Source organism: Zosterops lateralis (assembly GCF_965231275.1).
Source record: "Zosterops lateralis genome assembly, chromosome: 2".
NCBI classification, from domain to species: Eukaryota; Metazoa; Chordata; class Aves; order Passeriformes; family Zosteropidae; genus Zosterops; species Zosterops lateralis.
In genome coordinates, this window is record NC_139763.1 from 10,923,961 (window position 1) to 10,950,007 (window position 26,047).

Here is a 26,047-nt window from a genome sequence, read left to right on the forward strand (position 1 = left end):
GTACTTAATAACCTATAAAAATGTGATTAAAAATACATGTATATTAATTTTTACTATTAAAGTTACTGTAGTGTAAGATAAATTTATGTACATATATTTCAAATTATAGCTGGTCTTCAGGGCATCTGCAAAATGCTATATGCCATTAAAAAAAAGATTAAATAGAAAGTCAGTTTTTAATGCAGGAGTAATGGCCTCAAATGTGTCTCATGATGGGAACATACCTTTGTGTCTTTATTTCATAGGGTAAATTTTGTCAGTAGTGCTGTCTAGCAATACTGCTAATAAAAAATTCTTATTTTCTAACAATTTAAACATAATTATATGCGAATCTTTCTGAAGTATATTATACCAATATATTTTCCATTTGTCTTGTAGGGTTGATTAATGGTGAACCAAAAAAGCTGAAGTTTTTCTTTAGACCTTACTTTGATTTTGCAGACAGACATAACAAGCAATATGTGTTAGAAATTACATTCAGTTAGTATAATAATGAACTGTGTGTTGTTGTGCATTTAGCTACAGAAAACTGATATTGAACATAGATTCTGGTCAGTAGTATGCCAAAAATTGTGTCCTGTTTTAGATATAGCACAGCTCCCCAAGGATAAGCTGATGTTATACTTGTAGAGCACTGATCAGTTTTCTCTCAACCTGCCCGGTGATAATGTGAAAATGAGAAGAATTAAGAACAGTGAAGCAAATAGTTTTTCTATTTTTTTTTTCTGTCATAAATTTTTAAGTGTTCTTACCAATGAAAAACGTTGTTTTCCTTCAGAGAAAAAAAAAAAAATCCACATTCAGTCCCTTCATCATCTTTGCCACTTTTTGCTGGGGCTGCGCCAGGACCTCCACATTTCTCTTGCACTGAGAAGCTGCACACAGAACCCCAGATTCTGGGCCCCCAGAGGGGCAGGGTCACTTCCCTGACTGCTGGTCAATGTGTTTCAAAATCAGCTCGTCCAAATAATTGAAACAGCACACAATTTTCCCTCAAACCTTGCTGATTTCTGTCTTTGTTTTCCAACAGAAAATACAATCTGAATTAACAAGCCACGAGATTAGTTTGGAGGAAATGAAGAAACGAAACAGGGGAAAAGATGCTGCCAAAAGGGTCCTTTCCCAAATTGATGTGGCACAGGTAGGCAAATTTTGTTTCCACCATTTTTCCTTCACACAATAAAATGAGTGGTATGAGTGGTAATGTTACTCTACCATACAGTGTTCCTAAGGTATCTCTCCTGCTTTAGCTGTTCCTTTCTAGCCAGAAAATCAGAGTGCATTAAGCATCCCATCCATATCTCCTTCCTGCTCATTTTTTCACTCCAGCCTTTCTGTGTCACTGGCAGCAGTTCCAAGATGTGCAGGACTGGTGTAACCAACTGGTAGGGACACTGTAAAATAAGGGGTAAAATTAAGGGTGCTTTGGATGCACTGAAGTCTCAAGAGATAAAACTACAGTGGGGATTTTTTGATGTAAGTTTTGAGGTATTGGAAAATATTTGCTGCCAAAAATAGGTTAAAATATTTGGAAATCTTTATTACAACTGCATTTGAAAGACAAATTATGCTGAGCTGAGCAATTTAAACATCAGTTTAAAATGTTAGATAATGCATTATTTCATCTAGCTTAATAGACACGGAGAGACCTTCTTGAAAATGAAGAAGACTGAATAAACAACAGAGAAAAATACACATTTTTGACCCATTAATGATAGGTTCTTGACTATTTTGCTGGTTTGTATTTTGTTGTTTTGTTAAGGTTTTTTTTTTTTTTTCTTGTAGGTGGGAAAACAAATTTTCATAATTCATTAGAAAGACAAATAATTTAGTTATTGTCATTTTTTGATTTATCCCTGTCAGGTATTTCTAGGGACCTCAGTCTGGGGTTTAATTTTTATTATAGGTATCATTAATTGCTTTTTAGCAGTTAATTTGAAATTAACAAATTGACTTTTTTTAATGCTTCATCTTGTATACAGGCCTAGATTTCTTTGTGGAGAATATTTATGTTTCCTCATTTTTCTGCCTTTCTTCGTACTAACTCACCTTCTGATGGTCTCCATGGCAGCTGTGAAGTTGCCCATATTTCATCAGTGAAATGCAGGCACCAGATGACTGCCTAAATAAATGTTTGTGAATTCAACAACCCTGTCTGGGTACCTTTTTTATTAATCCACCTCTGTGCAGACATTTTTTTTTTTCTTTGCAAGGTCTCTCTAGTTGATGATGTGCACCAGTTTGAGTTTTGAAAAATTGGTGGAGGTCATCTTGAGACACTGCTTTGCTAACATTAGAGAAAATATAAACAATAAGGTAGTAATTTACATGCATAATGTAAATATCAACTACCAAAGCAGGCAGAAGCTGAGCCCTTTGTTACACACATTTATGACTCTATTTGATTTTAGGCCACTGAACTCTCTTGGATTCCTTTCCGTCATTATGCTACCTTTAGTGGTAAAACACATTTCATTAGATCAGTCTTCACTTACTATTTTCTGAAGAGCATTCTCACTTATAAATAAATAATTTCCTCCTTTTTTCAATAAATAATATTTCTAATTTGACATATTTATTTTATTATTACTTCAATTATCTGGACAAAAGTAAAAAACTATGAACATAAATAAATGAGATTTTGAAACAACTGTTAACTGTGGCCAAATTTATCCTGGTTTTTTGGATAATTGTAGGCTGAGAGTTAAGTTCTGATTTTTAAATTTAAGAGGAAAAATAGGATTAGTAAAATAAAAATGCATTTCTGCCATAGTGATAGATATGGACCTAGTTGGTCCTAACAGACTGAGAATTGTTACATTTTTCTAATGAATGGGGTTTTTTTTCAAATTCAGTACTGAATGCTCTTCTAGTCAACTTTTTGAATACATTCTCAGTTGTCTTTTTTCTGGACTGACAAATATATAAAGCATACTGAGACTTTTAGATGAACAGTTTTAATTTTCCTGTCATTCTTATTTATGATTTTTCTATTTTAAAAATCACTTTTGAAATAAAGTGATTAAAAATGAACACATTCAGGTGCAAAATGGATTTATACAATGACTTTATACAATACAGTGACAGGTATCCCATTTTTGTTTTCTTAATGTTCCAAATTGTTCCAAATACCCACTTTGCTAGTTTTGCTGCTTTAAACATTGAGATGATATTATTTTAAACTGTTGGAGATAAATATAAGTACATAATATAGCTGTTATTTTTATCTGGGAGAACTTGAGTGAGAGTGCTAAAAGATAATTTAGATCGCACTTGCATGTCAAGGTTAGCGTTTTTCTGCATTGCTTAGTTTTTTGGGGTGAATTTAAAATAATTTGCCTTTTTTCCCCCTACAGATTTTCAGTGCTTTTCAATCCTTCAGAGACTCTTCACAGATGGCTTTAATTTTCTCTGCTATTAATACTGTCATTTTCTCTTTCTAAATAACTTTTAATGTACTGACCAACACAAATGGTAACTGATACAGATGTGGCAATGAGAGATTCCCGCAGGATTTGATCTTTATCAAATGGAAGTGCCACAGGAGAATGAAAAACTAATTCCATACAAATTTAGTGCATGCAAGCACACTGAAGAGAAATAAGACCTCTTATTCCTACCCTTATTTCTGACTTTTATTTAATTATCCACTTATTGACAGAAAGACTTCCTTTCTTATCTCGTTGGACATCAAATTAATAAAAAATGTTTAATGAGGAAAGTTGTTGGAAAGAGCTACTGGATATTTACACCCTTTTCTGTGGCACCCCAGGTTATCTGCTGCTCATGATTCCTGCCTCCTTTTCAGAAATCTGATAGATGAGAGAGGGGTTTTTTACAAATGCCTATGCATAGACCAATTCTATGCCTTGTTACAGTTTTTCTTCAAAGCTGTATGGCACAGACCACACTGTTGTGGAATAAAGTGTCCAGGATTTTAAGAAAAAAAAAAAAAATCAGAAGTGTGTTTGCAGATGCTGAGTTCCTATTTAATTACTTAGCTATTACTTAGTGACATTTATTCTATTTTTTGTTCCCCAGATAGTTGAAAAACTTATTCAATAATACTTCGCTCTATACTTCTGAAGAGAAATTAGTTCTTTTCCAAGTAGATAATTAGAATTGCTTTTCTTTATTTTTAATTATTTCCCCTCCCCCTGAGCTAGGGATCATGTGAGCAAGAAGTCTAATTAACGCACAAAGATAGAAAATGGTGAAATTAGAAGCCAAGCTTGTCACAGATTTTTTTCTGCTTTCAAATTGCTTTCTTTTTAGTCTAGGTTAGGCTTTTTTAAAATTGAAATATAAATCAATTTTATACTCTAAATCTTGGGGTTTGTGCTAGACCTACTTACTGCCGAGCCACTTTATTTAGGTTTCTTTGAAGGACTAAAAGATTCATTCCTCACGCCAAGAATCAGCAACTGATAGAGTTGAAGAGAATTTACTCTGTGATGTGAATGGCTTATCCTCAAGCCATTAAATCTGTCTTCTCCTCATACCCCCTGAACATTTTACGTATTGAAAAATACAAAACTTCTCCCTTTCTTTATGTGTGTATACAGGCTCTTTTGCCACAGGCTCTGCTGCATGCAGTGCCCTGGATGACAGAAGAATTTTTATCCTCCAGTGCAGACCCAAGATTCTCTGCCACTGACGTTTTCCCCACAAGTTTTATATTCTTTTAATAAAAACTTGCTGGTTGAAAATGTATTCTAAGTATTCTGTAACAGGACTAAGACTTGTCTTCAGCATTGATTTGATTTCACACTTTCTTCTCACGCATGTTTACTTTCCAGAAAAAGCTGCAGGATGTGTCCGTGAAGTTTCGCTTGTTCCAGAAGCCAGCCAACTTTGAACAGCGACTCCAGGAATGTAAAAGAATTTTAGATGAAGTGAAATTGCAGGTGCCCAAGCTGGAGACGAAGAGTGTTGAGCAGGAAGTAGTACAATCACAGCTGGATCATTGCATGGTGAATATTCAAGATGCTGTCTTTCTGTTGGCTTTATGCAGTGAAAGCTAAAAATTAGAGATTATTGTCCTTAATTCAGATGAGAAACAAAGAATCAGTTACACAAAAAAATTCCAAAACACAAACAAACAAAAACCTCAGAAAAACTACAAAACTCTAGACATACACTTTCATTCTGTGAGAATACCAGTTAGGATTCCTTTCTAATTCCCAGTCCCTGTCCTGCAATTGAATTTGTCTCCCCATATTGGCTCTACTTTCTGCAATATACTACAGTCATGGAACTCTGTGACACAACCAAAAGAGATGTTGCAGAGCACAGGTCTGTTCTAGCCAGGAAACACAAAGCAGAATGGCAAACCATAGATTAAAACTTCCATGAGGTGGCATGCTATGGCTTGCTTTCAGTTCAAGAAAAGGACTACGTCCTAAAGAATATGAAGAAAATCTGTACATATCTCTTTAATATCACTATAATCCTGCTCCCTTTTACAATTGAAAGGAAATAAAGCTAAGCACTGTGTTCTTGATGATCATAAAAAGAAGATTGTAACAGCAAAAGTAGCTGGTTCATCTTTTTTATTGTTGTTCAGCTTTGTTTGTATGTCGGGGTTTTTTTGTGTTTTTTTTTCCTGGGGCAATGGCATGCCTGAAGATTTCCCCCTCCCAACCTCTTTCAGATGTAAATTTAGAAAGAATTTAAATTTTAAAAAATACGCATGAGATCAGTCAATGTTATTGCTTTACATCTTTTGTGTTTCTTAAGCAAAATTGCTCTTAAATTCATATTCTTATGAGAATGACATTCTTATTAGAATGATGTGGTAGTTAGAAGCTCTGTACTGAATGAAAGTGTCTTTACGCAGCAGCTGACTTTTGCAGCCCTGATGTATTTTGTAGAAGGCTTATAGTGATTTTAAAGCACCTTTAACTCTAAGGATTCTCATAATGTTCCTGTTTTTCAAAAGCTACTTGTAGTATATCATCAGAATTTAGACAATGTGCATCATACAACACCTTCCTAATTTGTTGACAGGTTTTCAGGGATGAAGAATTTATCATCATATTAAGCACCTAGAAAGGAGTTGGACTATATACATACTACTTTAATTAAATAAAGTAGTAATTATTGGTCCACCTCATTTCATACTTTTTTATGTAGGTTTTTAATTAATTAAATTTTTTAGAGTATGACACTAAATGTGAGGGCAATCCTCTATCCTTCCAGTCTCTAGATTTAGCAGTATGAAAAAAAGGCAAATTTTAAAAACCAGTGGCTATTTGTAGTTCAAATACATCCAACATTCTGTATGAGTTGACAGAAGACATATGTTATTGTTTTAAATACTGAATTATCTAAATTTGAAAACCGCATCTGTCATAGCCTGAAACAATTAATAATGGTGTGTACTTTCTCATGTATAGAATTTCTAACACTGTTTTTAGTGACATGTCTTTGAGACCACTGTTTGTAAAGATGGGCTGTTCTGAATTTGTTCAGTTGGATTCTGAATACTTCCAATGATCTTTTCTAATTTTCATGCTTTAATGGTGCTGTTTTACTTTTATATTTCTATTTGATTAGAAATTATATAAAAACCTGAGTGAAGTGAAGTCTGAAGTGGAAACAGTGATAAAAACGGGGAGGCAGATTGTTCAGAAGCAGCAGACAGAGAACCCAAAGGAACTGGATGAAAGACTTACAGCTTTGAAGCTGCAATATAATGAATTGGGTGCAAAGGTAAGTTCTGTGGTTTTAATATAAAACCATGTACTGGAAAAGGGAAATGTAACTTCAGTGTGGTAAGTAAATGGGATTTTTTACTGGTTCCTTTCAATGTTCTTCTAGTGGGACACAAAGAATGGAGGCAATCACCAGCATGGCTATTCAGTTGCTCTGAAGAAAATAACAATCACCTAGGAAAATAAAAAAATTCCTTTATTTCAACTCAAAATTTTACTTTCTTAATATTGGGGGTTTTTTTCTGCTAGTTCATTGTTTTTTAGAGTTCAAATGGGGGATGCTGTTACATTCTGATGCCTCAAATAATCACTTCAGATTAGGAAATTACTTAGATCAAGTTTCACTTATAGAACTGCTTCATAAAAGAGGAAAGTCTGTCTTTTAAATTACTTCTGCCTCTGACTGTACACATCTTAAAGTATATAATTTCCATTTCTTGCTGTTCAAAATTCAGTTGAACAAAAAGCTCTTGCCACTGAAGTTTTCCTCAAGAAGCACTTGTGTACCAGTGTGCCTTGTGGCTTCTGCACTTGCATGTGGTCAGTTTTTGTGAAAAGCATTCTCTGATATAAATGTCAAGAACCCTGACTTGCTTTTTCACTGTATCTTAATATGTAAGCCAATTCCCAATGGGAAACTGGGTTTTTTTACTCAATTTTCCCTAAAACTCAACTAAACAGAGTAGGATGAACAGGCTCCTAATCAATATTAACAAGACTCAGAAGAGGCATTGTGGGATTGTCCTAAAGAAGAATTAATTTAAATAATTAATTTATGACATATCCTTCATTAATCTGTTTTGTTTGTCTTGTTTTCATTAGAACCATTCAAAGAACTTCTGAAAACGGTAGGATTAAAGTGAATTTGGTGCTGTGACTAGGGGACTGAAAATTGTGAAACACAGATAATACCGATCTGTTTATTTCTAAAATTTATACAATTGAAAAACACAAAACAGGACAGGAAGCAAATTCTAGATTATAAATTATTCAAATCATAAATTATTAATAGCTAGGAAAATGAGCCCATGGTAATACTGAAGGCCAGTATGTAGTTTAAGCAGATATTGAGAATCAAGCCCTGGTGACTACAGTATGATAAAACAGTAAGAGTTATGTTACTTTTGACAGAGATAATACTCATTAGGGAATCTGAATTAAAACATTTCCCTCTTTCTAGAAAGTAAAGGTGTTAAAAGACATCAAGTTTTTGAATGTGAGGAAAACTGGAATTTGCCTCAGTACGTGTGGATAGCTGTCATTTGGGATTGGATATGTTTGAGCTCTCCATTATTTTAGAAAGATCTGTGGCATTTATTCCTGCATTATGTTTAACTTAACAGCAAACAGGTGCCATTATTGTAAGAAACCTCTCTCATCTAATGAAGGGATAAAAATGTGCCATTAGGGAGCCATTAGTGACTTGAAGTGAGCCATATTGCAAATTGATATGTCTCAAAAATTTGCAGTGCTGGGCTTAGCTCTGCTGCCCTAGATGGAGTTTCTCACAATTACTTTTACACAGTATGGTAATTAAGAGAAAGTCACAGAAGCCTAGATATATAGAAATAAAAGAATTGAATAGCCATTATCAGCACTAATTGATAGCACTGAGAAAAAGACATTTTAAGATAAAACTAACAATAGTTATAACTAATAGTAAGTCTCAGGACTGAAATGTATGGTCTGAGCGAAAAAAAACATTTTCCAGCATAGGTTCACTTGTGTGATATTGTAGGTTCTGTTTCAAGAGGCCCACTCATATAGAAAGAAACTCACGATCACAGTTTCTGACCCAGAAGGCCTTTAGAGGGCACTGTTTCCTATTTTTCTGCAGAAAATACATCTTTGCATTTGAAACACTGAGAGCCTGATCAATCAGTAACCTCTGGATATATGCCACGTATAGGGAGATGTTGTTGTAATATTTATGTAATAAACACACGTTAGAGATGTATATAGAAACACAAATATTCTCTCTCTGTTTTGACAAATATCAGTAACTTCATTTTATAATATACCAGGTGTTTAAAATTCTTAATCAGGCAATGAAGCTCAGGGTAGTGCACTTTGCATTGTAGTGCTGCTAAGTAATATTATTTACAATTGCTATTACACTCTTCAGAAGAAGAGGTGGAAAACCTGGCTCCATGTGTGAATGGAGCTCTAAAAAGCTGAGTTTTATAGTCCTTCCCAGGGATTTACCTCTTGGCCTGACTGTAAGTTCTGTGGTCTCATTTAATAAATTTGGCATGCAAGAAAGCACATAAAGCATATTCAGTGAAAAATGTCATGAGATTTCAGTAGTATGCCTCGACAGAGTGATAGTAAATTATCATGAACACTTTATAGCTTTTTCCCTAGGCAAATCTCATCTCCTTACTCAGGGGTAGCAGAAGCCATGTACCTAACCTTGTAACATCCTATTACATTTTAAAACCTCGAATTCTCCTTGGCAGTCGATCTACGAATCAATTTGATCAAAAGTACAAAATAGTTTTAGTAGATGCTGATACCAGTTTTCTAACATTGTAAAAAGGTTTTTTCTATTAAAAAATACTCAAATAAAAATCAGTGGCTACAGTCTTAACTTGATTACTATTTCACATTCAAGCCAACTAGGAATTTCTTTTAAATATTATTGATCTATGGGACACTTTCAATCCTCCTTCTCTGATTTTTTTTTTTTTAATTAATCACAGCATAATTTATTAATATGTATTTTCTGCTACTGGTTGCCTAATGTCTGTTGTAGTGTAGTTTCCCATCTAAGATCTCTTAATTTACTCTTCTGCTTTCTCTACTACTTGTGTAAGACCTTTTCTTCCCCTCCCTGAAGAGTCTCAGGGGATTGCAAGAAAGGATATATTTTCCCTGTTCTTTCAAAATGCAGTGTGAGACAGTCATAAATACTCAGCTTTCCTTCCAGGTACCATGTACCAAACTTAAAAGAACTTCACAACTAAATCAGAGGTCATCCCTAGTACTTCACATCCAAAACATTCAGAAAATCAATACCATAAAGTTAAATGTGCTGCTCTGGTTTGACATCATTCAGTGACATTTGTGTTTCAAGATTTGAGGCTTTCTTTGACTGGTGTTTCTTTTCTTCCATGTAGCTTAGCTATAGAGAAAAAACCTTGAGGAATCCAGTTCCTATATGGCCACCTATATTAAAATATACCTCTGAAGGGTTTTGACATCTGTTTTGTGTCTCAAGGAAAGCCTGCTGGTTCAGTTGTTCCAAATGAATTTGCTGTGCACGACTTCAAAACAGAGGAGGAGGTTTTTGAAACTCTCTTACTAGTTCAAATTCAATGCATCTTTATGCACATAATTTTCTTCTAGGTGTTTGCATTCTAGCAGCGAAATTACTGATACTGAAAGAACAAATCAAGACATACCTATACTGAAAGTGCAACGTCACCTGTGGAATCTCAAGTCTAGTTTTATTGAAAAGTGGCCTACAGAAGATGTTATATAAAAACCATCGGACCTCATTCACTGCAGGGTTAATAACCACAAGTTTTCTTTTTGCAGGTGACAGAAAAAAAGCAAGAGTTAGAGAAATGCTTGAAATTATCCCGGAAACTACGGAAGGAGGTCAATGCTCTGACGGAGTGGTTGGCAGCGACAGACGCGGAACTGACAAAGAGGTCGGCTGCGCAGGGCATGCCAAGCAACTTGGATGCTGAAATTGCCTGGGGCAAGGTAACAATGTGAATATTACAGAAAAGATAGATTTCTTTCCTGATAAAAATAATTTTAAAATCTGGCATTTTAGCTGGTGGAACTTATTGAATGTTTTGGCATTATCTCACCTTAGCGTGAACGCTCAGAAAAGTTTAAACCGTCTTGTCTCTGCAGAGATCAATAGCACAATTCACCTTCACGTTGCAATAATCTTCACTGAAATGACTATAAATCAACCTCCCAGTATCCATGTAAATGGAGATCTCTTGCACCATTCTACTCATGGTTAGAAAGGTATTAAATAATAGATGAAAGGTTAAGGATGCCAGAACACTATATATACACGTGTTCAGATAGCAGCCAGGATATTTGTTTTCTTACTCTTAGTTTTGTAACTCATTCCTTTGCATTCTGGGGGCTTCCTACTTCCATGAGACTTCACCTTGAACTGATCTTTTAGGTTAAAAAGTCAAAGTCTAAATCAAAACTTTGCTCAAAATCACAATTTAGATAAACATCTTACAGAAACTGAGGAAGGCAAGGAGTTTGTATAAAACAGTATTTCTGTTAATGTGATGTTAAAACTTGGCATATTATCACTCAACACTAGCTAATCTATTTAATTTTCTGCACATGTAATAGAAATCCAATCTAGCTGGGGACATAAACAAACCAAGTAATCATTATTCACACATACTAAAATCTGCATTTTAGAGCACATGATGGTCAACATTATCCAAATCTTCACGATTTCAAATAACTATGTGCAGCCATCAGCATTTTGAACAAGTGTTGCTATAGAATTTCAAAAACAACAGGAATCCCCTTAAACAGTATTGGGGGTTTATGGGGGGAAAAAAAAAGGCACTTCTGCTTTTTTTAATGAGAGAAATCCTCTAAACATTTTACTAATTTAACTATGCATTATAGAATTAGTCATGAATTATACAGAGGCAGTCTTCCTAATTTTGTTAGTTGCAGTGAAGATTCAAGGCACTTGAGTAAAATTTGGTTTATGGGTTGTTTTTTTATTTTGTTTTGTTTTTAACTAACCCTTTCAAGTTTCTGAGCATGATAAAGTGTCTTTAGCCTTAAAATGCCTTGATGATTTACAAACTAATAACAATACTAGAATAACAACAGTAATAACAATTATTTAAAAAAGTCTACACGTCTTTTGTTAGGTTTTGAGTTCTTTTTTGGTTATCAGTCTCTAGGAATGGCAGTATTTTAAAAGTGATATCCAAAAATATTAAATTTCTCTTATTAATTTACAAATGATACTTTGAGTGCTGCAGTTTTCAAATCAAAACCTAAATCCCTGCAACCTCCATTTTCCTCTCCTGTTGTTGTCTAATGTTTTCTCATTTTCATTTGCTGCTTTTCCAGCAGTAATTTTTTGCAGTTCTTTTTTCTTTGGTCTGATATTATGATCTTAGAATCATAGAATCATGAAGGCTGAAAAGACCAAGGTCCTGGATTTCAACCTTTGGCTGAACACCACCATGGCAATTAACTGCAACACTGAGTGCCACGTCCAGTTGTTTCTTCAACACTTCCAGGGATGATGACTCTGCCACTTCCCTGGACATCCCATTCCAGTGCTTAACTGTCCAGTTGGAACACCCCAAGCTCCCTCAGCTGCCCCTCACATGACTGACTCTTCAGACCCTTCCCCAGCCCCGTTACCCCTCTCTGGACTCGCTCCAGCCCCTCAATGCTTTTCTTGTAGTGAGGTGCCCAAAACTGGACACAGGATTTGAGGTGTGGCCTCACCAGTGCCCAGCACAGGGGGACAATCCCTGCCCTGGTCCTGCTGCCACACTATTGCTGCTCCAGGCCAGGTGTAGTTGGCCTTCCTGGCCCCCTGGGCACACCTGGCTCGTGTTCATACATGTCAACCAACACCCCCAATTTCTTTTCTGCTGTGCAGCTTTCCAGTGGCTCTTTAACACCCATAACAAAGGACCACTGTCAGATTTTTAAGACAAATTAGAAAATCTTCATGTTTTAACATCCCCAGACTAACCTGCTGGTTGGGCCATTCTCTTAATAAAATAAAAATAATCTTCACTGATGACTACACAGTACAGTTCTACTGAAACAGAAATGTGCACTTCATGTTCCTGTCGATCCAGATGTATGTAGCCTCTCAGGGCTTTGAAGAGAAAGATCTGTCCTTAATATCATTTTATTGTTAGATATGAACCTTAATGCTTCAGAAGCTGCATAATTAGGACCTAAAAACTGATGATTAGTGCAGCTGCACAGTGGGAAGCCTTTGTTAGGTCTTAAGCTTGCTACAACAAATACAACGTATTTTTTATCTGAGGACAATCCAAAAAGGTAACAAGCGCTAATTAAAATAAAAACTATTAACATGAAAAAAATGTGTCAGACAGGAACCACTCCACTTTCTAGTCTTAAAGACTGCTGTTGAGTATTAGGAATTCTCACAGGGACTTGATACATAAAGTTTTAAAGGAAAAAACTGGTAAAAAAGATATTTTGGCTTCAAATACTCCCCAAAGACTTCACTACAAACTAAATTAATTTAGCACCTCAGCTCTTCCCCTTCAATCAGTTCATCACTAAAATAAGAACAAACAAACAACTTTGGGTGAGAGAAGCTGCTTCTTGACAAAATATGTATGCACTGAGTGACTTTCAAAATTCCATTTTAAGACTGCCTTTTAGGAAATATAAACAAATATTCACATATATATATATATGCAGACTTTTAATGTGGAACAATCCAACAGGTAGTATATGTGTAAGTCTAAATCCTAGACTTAAATATTTGCAGAAATAGTTGTAAATATTTGCAGAAATACTCTTTCCTAAGAAATGTGCTCCCACTAGGAGACAGTGCTGCATTTTATCCTGAACACTTTAAAATTCTTGTGGGGACTTCATAAATAAGTACAATGCTGATACTCCTATGTGGATTTCATTGAGGCATCACACAAAATTGTACATCAATAATTTAGTCCCTAGAACCAGAGCCTCACAGTATCTGATTAATGTCACAGCTTTGGGCTTTGGACTTCCTGGGTAAGTAGGCTGCCAAAGACAGTAACCAGTCTAATGAAATGCACTGGGAGATGAATTAAGCCCAGCAGATTCCCATTGTGACAAAAGTCTGCAGAAAAACTAAGATGGAAAATGGAGAGGGAGAGAGGAGAATTCAATAGTGCAAATGAACTGAAAATTGGATGTGTGCTGCTGTCGATATATTTAAGCAGAGAGCTAATAATCTTTTTTTCTTTACAGGACAAGGAAGCAGTTATGTTTATTAGTGCACTTATTTCTAATTCATTTTCAGCATCCATGTCTTCTTAAAAGTGAAAAGAACTCAGAAGGTTACAAAGATAATTATAGAGTTGATGGTAAAAGAAATCATACATTTAAATGTTGTCTTTAAGGTATAAACACCTCGAAATAAAAAGGAATGTCCATCTTGAATAGGAAATGAAGCTAATGAAAGATAGCATTCATCTGGACATCAAGGGAAATGTGTTATTTGTTCCTGTGTAGAATTTTTCAAGGAATGGAACAAAAACTTGGCTGAGTTATGTGAAATGAGATGGGCAATATACTGAAGACTGTAAATCCTGCCTTTCTGCTCAGTAGTGACAAGTTAAATCTTTCCATTTGAATTCAGCTCTGTTATAATAGATAAGAAAAATGACATGTGGGTGGAAAGATAGTCATTAAACATTGTATATTAGAAATCCGTTTATAATTAGAAGTCTTGATTTAGTGCACATATTTATCACTGAAGACATTAACAACTGCAGGGTTTATTTGTCTTTTAATCAGGAACTGGACTGATAAGAATTAGATTGCCAGGAAACCATGTTCTTAAAAAGGAAATGGCAGATGGTATTACCAGGAAAATTCTGTATCACTCCCTACTATCAGCAGTGTGACTCTGCCAATGCTTTAATCTGATTTTTTAACACAGTGTGTAATACCAGTGAGTAAAGTTGACTTGAAGTACTTAGAATTACATTTAGCAACATATTTCCTGTCAGTAATATCCGTAAAAAAAGACAAACTGTAAATTGTGTCAACTGATTCATAGTCACTGGCCAAAAGGCAATAAAAATAAAAAATGTGCTGTAAATAAACAAATAAATATGTATAATTAACCACTGAGAAGACCATAATGTCAGCTTCTGATTAATTCTGCAATCCCACCTGTGAGAGCTGAGCCACCTAATTTATTTTAGAAAGATTCAAATTGCAAAGAGTATTTTCAAGTAATCCACAGCACACAGGCAGTGTAAAGGCACACAGAACTTTTCTTCACTCATTCATTGTTGTTGTGTTTTTTAATTTGCCTATGTTAATGACCATCATGACTAAATATACTGTCCCCTGCATTTACTTACAATTCTGATTTGTTTGAAAAAAACCCAAAGGATTCTTAGTTCATCTTGGTGCATGGTAGTTGTTTCGTTATAAAATGATCAGAAGCCCTTTTTACCACATCTTCATAAAAACAAAACAAAATAAAAATAGTAGAATAATTAAAACAACAACAACACCAAAACTACAACCAACACAAAACCACCAAAAACCCCATTTTTGTGTAACTTCTGTTTTCAGACATAATTATTTCCTGGTTGGTATTTGGTGATCAGGGGGATGTACAAAAACCCATCACAATAAACCAACACCAAGTAAACAAAAACAAAAACAAAACAAAATAAAACAAACAAACAAAAAAACCTCACCAAAAATAGTTCTAACAAAAACCCCTGTAAGTATTTTTTAGTAAACTGAAAGATAAAGAGTAGGTCACAGTGCAGTGGGATCAGAGACAGAACTGTGAACACCAATCAAAGAGTAAATATCTGCTCAGGGAACTGCAATTATTTGTTCTAACATGATTCATCCTGTCATCCTATGGATCCATATGTAAAGTAGGTAAAATATTATTGTATGCAGCTAGAAACCACTTATAAATTCTCAGCAAAGCTCATCTCTATGACTTCACACTGCAGCATGATTTGCCTTCTGCACGGATTTCGAGGCACCTAAAGTTGTTTTTCAGACAAAACTTTTTATTTTGTACTGCAGCTCCTTTCCTGAGGTTTTGATGAATGAAACTGGTGCAAGAGAAGCTCAGATTCTCCCTCTTCCCATTCTGATGTTTCTGGGAACAGGATTAGAAACTAATCAACTGAGACATGCTCTGCATGCAGAGTTGCACCAGGGTCTGTCTGATTGCTTTAATTTCCTGGATGCCAGGAACCTAGATACCATTTCTCTTGGAAATGTTCAAGTCCTGGGAGTTCCATGGTGGTGTAATCCCCCATCTTTGATTAAAGCAGCCTATCAACATTTTTTTATGCCCACAAGGGAGAAAAGAATAAAAGTTCCTTAAAAAGCAAATAAAACATTTCAGTTAGTGAAACACAAATTATTTTTTTTTGGGTCAGAGAATTTCCATTGTACCAAATAGCCATAACTGGTACTTCAGAAAAGTGGAAGTATAGGAGTTTCTTCCAAAGAGGCACTTCAGAATTCAGTCTAAATGAATAACTGAAATTTGAATGGGAAAAGATTCACATAATCTTAACCCTTATATATGCTAGTAGATGTGATCCTAAATAGTGGCATATGTAGAGAAGAGTTGACTCTATCTATCTATCTATCTATCTATCTATCTATCTATCTATCTATCTATCTATCCATATATATATATATATATATATATTCCTAATATAATCTCTAGAATTTGTATACATACTTTAATGGAGATATCTTTCCTGGAAGTATGTATGGAGCCTTTGTTTTCTAGCAGGTAACACACACTCGAATAAGATTTTTTTTATAAATAAATATACTAGCCTTAAGGGAGAAAAAAAAAAAAAAAAAAAAAAAGTGAATGCAATAACTTCACTATAATGATAAATAGCAGAAGGAATATAATCTGTTTTGGACCTGCTCAACATTGCTGATAGGTTTTCACAGCTGTAAGTGAATGCTGGCCATTGTGATGTTAAGTCCAATCTTTTGTTTTCATGTTTTTGTTTCCCCAAGAAATAATATAATATGAGAATACTATAGTAATAATAACATAATTTTTATAGCAATAAATATAACAATATAATGCCATGATTATATCAGAAAAATAGCTTCTTCACAACTCTTACATTTATGTATTTTATTAATGTTGCATAGTTTCACCCTGATAAGCACCCAAAATCAAAATGTATAAATTGCCTAATCCTTCTGGGAAGAATTTCACCACTTTATTTGTTAATCTTTCATATTGTACACATTGTGGTGGTGTTGGGGCTTGGAGTTTTGGGAGCTTTTTTAGGTGCTAGATGTTTTGAATGTCACTCTTAACTTACAGAGCTAATTCTATTAATTCTGTAGTTTAAATTCTACAACTTTCTCATATATTTTCAAATAAACCACACAGCTGGAATGCAATTTCATGTTATGACAACCAGAAGGGAGATCAAATCCAGCAAGGCTGTGTGGAACTTGCTCTTTAAAAATTAGGAGAATTTAAAAGCCACTCTCTGAATTTTCATGAAATAATCTTAGTTAAATCCTGGCATCATGACACATTCTTTTTTGTTTTATATAATATTTTTGAATTAATAGCAGTGCTTTTGTTTTTTTCTTTCTTACAGAAAATTTACCAGTGCTGTGTGTTATAGTGCAGTGAACATAGTATGTGTAGACTATCATTTTCTAGTACTGGAAAGAAAAATGGGAAATTCTTAGGAATATAATGCAGAGATGCCAAATTAAAAAACAAACCAAAAATGTCTTACTGAAGTTGTGAAATAAAGTTTATTTACTTGGTGCACATCATAACCTGCAGAGGAAGTCGTAGCTGGTAATGCAGCGTGGAATCCCACTGACTTCACAGACCCTGCTAATTTTTCAGTTGGATTCAGTGGGTCCAGTATTTTATTCATAGGGACATGTAATAACAGGGATTTAAAGTATTGAGGAAGATGCTTTTGTCACTTCAATGTTGTGTTGAAGGCCACAATTTTTTTTTAAGACAATGAAGAGAAGTGTGATTTACTTGGTTCATGTCCCTTACTTGCAATTACACGGGGGAGTTAAAATCCATATTGCCCAGGGGTGCATCTCCTCTTTAGTTTATATTATTTCTTTACTTTGAAAGGAATAACTCATTTATTACATGTATGAAATTACACATCTGGGTTTTGGGTAGCAGTTTTGTTAATAGATATTTAATTGTTTGATGCATCTGTTCACTAGTTGGGATTAATATTTATTTATGTAGCCCAAGATTGGTCGTCATTTTCATAAATATAAAACACAAAAGAAACCACAACCCATGGTAAATCTACTTCAGAGAGTCTTTTCCAAATGAAAGCAATAGTTTAGAAAAAGAAATAAAGCTCATCAAAATTTTCCATCTTCAGTTGAAGACAAATTATATCCTTTGAGTTATTCTTTTTTCTTGATGACACTTCGCACCTGCTGTGAAACAGATAAAACAGTACTAGAAGAGGGCATGTTTTTCCTTTAATCCGACAAGGACCTGCTGAAATTTTAAACTCTTCTTTTCAAATTCCATAATTATATAGTATATTGTTAATAATTTGCATCAATCATGCCTTGGTTCTATTACATATCCTCTATATTTTAGAAAATTGATAGAATGGGAAAAATTTCTCATACTTACATGAAATACAAGTGTAAAACCTTTTCTCTGAAATATTGCAAAATGAGATCCTGATTTCTGTTAAGCATAGGAAGTGAGCCGCTGCTTTAAGCATGATGCACCAAATAATATTAAGGTATTATTAAGGTTCTGTTTTACCAAAATGAATAATTTTATAATGCCTTTGTTGAAAAATGAACATTCTACTTTCACTGTCAGTATATTATTAACAAAATTATACTGATCTGTGACCATGAGAGATGAGATAGTGTGGAGGTCATGAAGATGGGATTAGATAAATTTTAGACAAATTTCTCTCATAAAACTTGTTCTATGTGAAATTAGTGTAAGGTGTTTGTGCCTCTCCTTGAGTATTCAGTTAGAGTGCTGTACTTTGCATGGTGTGGTCTAATTGTTTAGTATTTAAACACCTACTTTTTTATATATTATCTAAGTATGTTGGGATTTGTTCCTTTAGTTAGACGTGCATGTTGCAGTGAATATTAAGACATGAATAATGAGTAAATTATGTAACCTTACATATTAGATCTATAAGGTAAGATAACAGTGGGAAGAGATGCTGGAAATCTGACTTTATAGCACTGCATATGTGTTGTAATCATTCAAACTTAGAAATGCTATGGGCTATAGCTTATTTTAGTATTTTGCTTTGCAGAATGAAATCCCAAGTGAACGTAATAAAAATTTGCATTTCTACAATTAGGAAACAAGTTTAACAGAAGAAATAACATGATTTCTCTGAAAAAGATTGAATTGACAAATATTAAAATAATAAAATATTCACTAGACTATTTTTAATGGAGTTTTCTCTCTTAAGATGTCATCATGATGGGGTTATTGTCCCATTTATTATGTACGCTTTATTTGCTATTTGATAACTATCTAATTTTATTATATGAAAAGTAACTTCTATATACATATTATAAAATGAGGATTCGTTGTTAATAATTAAATATTGAACCTATATTATGAACATTGAAATGAAGGATAATTCATTTCAATGAATTTTTTAAAATTAAGCTATTGCACATTTTTTAAATTAAGCTATTGCAAGATGAAGAATATGTACAATTTTATCAGATCTTAAGAGAAACAATTTGCTTTGTATTTGCTGATTTTCACAGAATGCCTTCCCCTCCCATAGGGAGCAAGACCATGTGTTCTAGTATAAACTTCCTGCCTGATTTGATATTTCATGTTCTTAGAGTGGATAATTTTTAATTTCCAGAAATTTTATTTCTGTTCTGCTTGTGTAGGCAACACGAAAGGAAATTGAGAAACGCCAGGGCCAGCTTAAGAGCATCAGTGATTTAGGAGAGAACCTGAAGACAGTGATGAAAGGAAAGGAGAGTCTCGTGGACGATAAGCTCAGCCTGCTGAACAGTAACTGGAAAGCGGTAACTTCACGTGCTGAGGAATGGTTCAATCTCTTACTGGTAAGGAAATTGCATTTCTTCACACAGAGGAAATGTTGGTTTCCAGTTGTACATGCCCAGCCTTATAGAAGTGCTTTTTCTGGTGCCTTGGACTGTGCTTATTGAGTACACAGGTACACAGACAATCAGATTGATTGTTGTTCAGTACCTCGTGTTATGCTTTGAGAATCTGATTCATTAGTGAGTAGAATCTGGATTGTTAGCAGTTTGCAATCCTGTCTGTCTCAATAGTTCTTGCGTTGGTTTTGGTTTGGGTTTTTTTCCTAATAAATTATATGCAGTTTCAAGAACAAGTAGTTTCAGTAATCAAGCCAAAAAAATAGTCAAATAAGTTGAGAAAGTCTTAGTATTGATAGCAACAATATCAACTACTTTTAACTGCTTTAACATTTCTTTTTGGAATAGTACAATTGGGAAATAAGTTTCCACCTGCAAGTCAGTTTGGCCCACAGGGTAGTTCTGGTGTGTGTGAATTTTACTCATTTCGGAAGCAACTATATCATAAACTCTTCTCAGGGTGCATGCTGGATATGCTGAGGGACCATGATTTGGTCTCTCAGAACTTCATGATCATCCTTTGGATAGTTTTATAGGGCATGTTTAGGTGGGGATAATTCCTTAAGGGGACTGGATTAAGCCTATTAGGCAGTAAAATCCCTAATACACATTTCATACAGATTCAGGAGCTTCATCCCCAACAGCCTCGAACTACAGATAGTCACATTAACTTATTCTGCCTTCAAATTCATTCTGTCATGAAGAGCTGACAGCTTGAACCCTTAACCAAGAGAGAGTCTTAACCACTGAGCTGTCAGAATGCTTTGGGAAATCCTGCTGTTTCTGAGCATGGGAATGCAGTTTCACACCAGAGAAATGGGAGTGATTTTTAAGGATGTGTTGGCCTTTGTTGTGACTTTTCAGGGCTTGATGTGTTGGAGCTCCACTAGAGGCTGTACGGCTGCATTACAAATACTTTAGCAATAAGTGTACAGCATTACTACAGGGCTTCCTCAGCTGAGTACAGTATCCAGATGGATGTATCTGGAAAACTTAAGCATTTCATTCAGAATCATGCAGATGCACAAATTTAATGTGGAACTGATTATAAGAAGCATAATGGAGTTCACAGTTTGATATAGTTAACTATTCCTGTACATTCTTTCTTTCTCTGCTTTGGATTCTGTGGTTAATATTTGCTGAAACACATGATAAAAAGGTCTAAGAGAGGCAGTTGAGGGGATCTTTTACCAGTTTTATAACAGTGTAAAATAAAGGTAGGTACATTTGGGGGCCAAAAGAACTAGTAATACCTTTTGAGTGTGTGGTCTACATATGTATTGTGTGGGGTATGCATAGGCCACATTCTAGTGAGCTCACCCAAAAAGCAAAGTTTTAAATGAAGCAGAGAAATTTAGATTTGTCAGAATATCAACTAGAATAGCTTTTAAAAAACAGTCTCAAAGCAGTGAAGTTAGATGAAATGTCTGTGAGAGGTTTAGATACAAAGCTCCCAATCTCGACTGTGAATTTGCAAGTGCATCCTTGTGGCCATCTGAGTTTCAGTCAATTTGCTGGCTTTCCAAAATGAATTCTGTACCTTGTTCTTGGGAAACACTCCTTTGCACCTCCCGTAGGTCTGGCTAACAGCTTCCTGTTCCTCTCAGCAGCCTCACTGAGCTGCCGACACCTGCGTCTTGCTGTGATTTTATCACCCTGCTGCCTGTCACTCTGGAAGATTCTCTCTGTCCCCTAGAATGTCTTTTTAAGGAAACCTTACATGTAAAGTGAAGAAAACAAACAGCAGATTCTGTCCTTCACAAAACAAGAAGTTACTGTGTAAAATAAACAAGTCTTCATAATGTCATAATGTGTGCATGTTTGCCACAGTTGGCATAACTACAGCTGTTACTTCAGTTCTGATTACATTTTTTGTATGCAGTATTTACCTTTTCCACATACAGGAATATCAAAAGCACATGGAGGCTTTTGATCAGAATATAGCTAATGTCACTACTTGGATGTATCGTGCTGAAATACTGTTGGATGAATCTGACAAACAAAAACCCCAGCAAAAAGAGGAAATTCTTAAGGTAAAAAAAAATGTGATTTTCTGGAAAGCATTAATTTTATTCTAAAAAGGACTGTGTCAAAACTAACATATTTCAAAAGGTATCACAAATGGATTAAAATTATTTTTTCTGTGATAAAGCTACCCTCTGGCAGCTTGTAGATTACTTAATAAATTTGCTCTGTATTACCAAAATTAAATCCCTGCAGAAATAAAACCAGATTGTTATTATAATTCTTGGGAACTTCCTGGTGAGTAGAACAGCAGCTTATTAAACATATGTCTGCTGGAAAATACTCCTTTAACACAAAGTCTTGTTTTGTTATGTCTAAACAATTTTTTTCTGTCCCCTTCATTTTTAATTGTATTTATGTTTTCCTGTGATACTTTTCCAATATGTATGATATTTCTGTCATATGATTGTCTTAATTCTACAAACATTTCTTACACTGAGGCTGGATCAGCAACCCAAGAATATTATATGGTGAACTAGCTGTAGAAGGAAGGGTTAGTGTATTGAGCAGAAGGTTTTAGTTAGCAAATTGCATTATTTAACCAACTGATGAAAAATTAGCTTGTAATATGGATATATATGTTAAAATGTCTCATTTAAAATACCTTCTTTAAGAACATCAGATTATTATCTATAGAGACTTTTCTTTTTCTTCTGAAGTCAATGTAAAATTTCACTTTGTATTGAACTCCATGGTCAGTACATAATATCTGAGTAAGAGTTTGCAAATCAAAATCAGGATTGTATTGCTGACACTAACATAATGATGCCATTTACTACAGCAAAATTATACAAATTCCAGGGCAGAGCATAAATCAATGCCTTATTGATCTCAGCAGGATTATGAGACTGGCTTTCGTCGATGAATTAACAATTCTGCCACCATCAGATACAAAGTAAATTTATCAATACCTGTATATATGTTTGCATTGCACACAGGCATTTCTTGCAAGCAGTAAAATGTAGTTCTTAATGCCCAACTGTATTCCTGATTCCCAGATGCCTTGATGCCTTGCTATCTATTTTTGGCCTCTGCCTGTATTGGGATCTACTGTTAAGATTAATATTGCAGAGGATAAATGCTCCTTTTTTTTTTTTTTTTTTTAAATCAGGTCATTTTTACTTGCCTGAACTATGGCCCTGAGCAGTAATGAAAGCAACAATTATACATCTACTTCTATAATACATGAATTAGCAGCTCTTTTAGCTTTAGGAACATAGAATAATTTAGTGCATCCTGAAATATGCTGTAATATTATTGCAGATAAGAATCTGCCTAGAAATAACGATCACCATTAATTTCCTCTCGGAGATATTAAAACAGACAAGTAGATACATTCCTGCTATAAATTTGAGGGATATGAGTGGGAATGTTACCTGTGGTATTTCTACTGGATTTACACACTCATGCATAATTATCTGAATTTGCTTTGTGGTTTTGCTCCCTATTCCTTTGCACACTTTCTCTCTCTCTCTCTTTCTCTCTCTCTGCATTTATTACTAACTTCAAGCCCTGTCTCTTGCTCACGGACTGTAGCGCTTAAAGGCTGAGCTGAATGACATTCACCCCAAGGTGGACTCTGTGCGTGGCCAGGCCAGAGACTTGATGACAAACCGTGGGGAGCACTGCAGGAAAGTAGTAGAGCCTAAACTCTCAGAGCTCAACCAGCGATTTGCAGCCATATCACAGAGAATTAAGAGTGTAAAGGTAGGAGGAACTTGCTTCCATAAGGAGATGTATTTAAAAAAATGGTGTTTGTGTAAGGTGCACGGTTGCAGCTACATAGTGGGCTACAGTTCCTGGAAAAACTAAGCTTTTAAAGGAAAAACAATGCAGAACCTAAGGATTTATTTTTTATTAAGTGTGGAGATTTGGGGGAGGGGCTTAGCATTAAGATCTTTTTTCACTGTTTCACTATTAGGAGTATTCACTGACTTTATTTGAATGTAAAAATTGCATCATTAAATTACAAGAAATGAATGTCTGAGAATTAGTAAGTCTCTAACTTCTCAAAGTATGGGTAGCTTTTTTTCATACAGATTGGGTTTTGAGAGCTAATTTTTCTTCAAGTGTATTTAGTCTTTTCCTGTGAGTCTGGGATTCACCAATGCTTGAGATAGAAATAGAGAGGTAGAGATTATATCAATTTTACTTCAGCTACTCATCTGTACGACCACCTTGACTGTTAAATCTGAATTCAGTGTGGATTAGGTAATTTTTAGCCAATTTGTGCCTTCTGAATTGGAATGAAGAAGGACATAAGCCACCTTTCTCCATTGTATTTACTGCCTTTATTCTGAAGAGCTACTCAGCAGATTAAATGGGGCAGCCATGCAGGTTGGTATATATGACAATGGAAATGCATGAATTCTGATCTAAACTGTTACTGCTGGTCACTGTACTGACACTGGAAATAAATGCGCAGAAGATCCATGGCAAAGCCGGAAAAAAGCTTTGTAAGAAGCATAAGCAAAGAGACATGGTTTTCATGAGTTGTTGGAGTCTGTGCAGAGCTCAATATCCTGCCTAACCAGCACATCTTTGTGGATATTTGGATTTATTTAGGTTTCATTTCTGAAGCAAAACAATGTCTTCTGAATAAAGGTAACAATTTTTTTTCCTGATGGCCATCAGTAGTATTTCAGCCATTCCAGCTTCTTACCTACTTCTTACACATTTACAAACTGTAGACTGAGCACATCTTTGCGAGGACTGTGTTGTCCAATGGTTTTGGTCTGAACATCTGCTATCTGCAGTCCAGATTTCTGTCTCAGTTTTACTTTGCACTTTCATGTTGTTGTAAACTTGCAGAGCTGATGCAACCTTCGATGGGATCCTGTGAAATTATTGCTTGTCCTAGGGAAAAATGGGGCTGCCTGTAGATGGCTTATTGGACTGTTTGTACTGTGTTTTGTGGGCTCACTCAAAGAAGGGATAAAAGATTCTTATCAAGACAAAATGTCTTCAGAACACAGCCTGCAAATGTCTTCCACCTGCAGCCTTCTCTCTCAGGTTTTCTTCCATTTCTGAAGGCAAAGTGGGCTGGAATTGGCAGAACCACACTAAGATTTAGAGAAGAAGTGCCCAGAAAGATGCGAGGAATTACTACAGCACACAAATTATAATGGTAAATTGGAATTTAGGGGACGTTTTCCAGGACCTTGGAAAATGCACAAGTAGAATACGATTCACAAAAGATACTTACTATTATGGGTATTGCATCAGATAGAGAGGTAAAAACTATTCTACTGACTTACTATATGTATTTGGATAAAGGACCAAATTACTGGGTACTTTATTTTGTCTACCTGTATAATGTGTGTAATTGTACTTTCCTTATGATTTCGGCTTTATAAGCTGGAAAATTATTATTATTATTATCATTATTATGGAATTATATGTTCCTAAGTGTTTTTACATTTTTTCCCTATATTTAGGTAAAATTATTCACTCTGTGAAAGATTAAAACATAAATTCAAGAGGATTGATATCTCTTATAACCTATTTTCAATAATTACTCATCTGTCTTCAAATTAGCTATTTTTTTTCAAATAATAACAATAATCAGTACAACAGTGAAGTAAATAAGAAATGATCCATTAAGTGAATTGTAGAATATAATTGTCGTGTCCAGAATTAACAAAATGTTCATAATATACTGAAATGAGACTTAACATTTTCAAGTAGTCTTTGAACATCATTCAATTACTGGAATTCATTTAGAGTTTTTCTTTCCACTTTCTTCTTTGTTATTGTTTTTAGTCTTTTTCAGAGACTATAAATTTTATATTCCCGTTTTATTAGTTGATTTGTCTTTTAATGAGATTTAAGTACTTTAGAAAATATCCTTCAGAGCATTTGAGACGAAATTACTGTGTAGTACTCTATTATTTCTAACTCAGCTGAAGTGCACGATGAGTGTAATTCTGAGCCTCTTAATGAAAATTTGTAAGCACAGTATTATTCTCTATAAATATAGTACATTATTATATTTCCATTAATGTTTGTAAATGTTCAAAATTGTTGTTGTTAAAATAATCAACCAGATACAATTAAGGGTTTTTTTACCCTGACTCTTCCAGGTCATCTGTGAACAAATTTAATTTGACATCCAGTCTCTCGGTTTTAACCAATTAACTTTTATTGTTGCTGTCTTCATTAAAAATTTTGCATAAAAATAGCTAATTTTAGGAGAGGAAAGAGTAAAAGAGAACTAGTTAGGATATAATGTGCTTATGTCTTTAGCAAGAAAGACAGGTGCACATCCAAGGGTTCCTAGAACATCAAAAAGCATTAATTACATTTAAGTCTAAATTTTGTGCAAGAACCACTGAGATTTTCTTTCTTCTTCTTCCATTTAAAGCTTTGAAAGAAGAAAAAAAAAATCCGTTGATCATTTGCAATGCACTTAATAAATACACTCTATG

The 26,047-nt window shown here is 34.7% G+C and overlaps 1 protein-coding gene across 10 annotated transcripts in view; it reads left to right on the forward strand.

The window, feature by feature from the left end:
• The window catches only part of DMD (dystrophin), a gene marked incomplete at its 5' end in the record, with an annotated part of 1,168,120 nt that overhangs the window by 539,023 nt on the left and 603,050 nt on the right, over positions 1 to 26,047 (forward strand). For 9 of the 10 annotated variants that reach the window (XM_083855614.1, XM_083855615.1, XM_083855618.1 and 6 more), the window contains 7 exons: positions 1,031 to 1,141; positions 4,800 to 4,973; positions 6,559 to 6,714; positions 10,257 to 10,427; positions 19,359 to 19,538; positions 21,500 to 21,628; positions 23,157 to 23,327. In XM_083855614.1, the coding sequence (XP_083711740.1) occupies positions 1,031 to 1,141; positions 4,800 to 4,973; positions 6,559 to 6,714; positions 10,257 to 10,427; positions 19,359 to 19,538; positions 21,500 to 21,628; positions 23,157 to 23,327 (1,092 nt within the window). The remainder of the gene's footprint in view (positions 1 to 1,030; positions 1,142 to 4,799; positions 4,974 to 6,558; positions 6,715 to 10,256; positions 10,428 to 19,358; positions 19,539 to 21,499; positions 21,629 to 23,156; positions 23,328 to 26,047) is intronic. The other variant, XM_083855621.1, reaches the window with a different exon arrangement.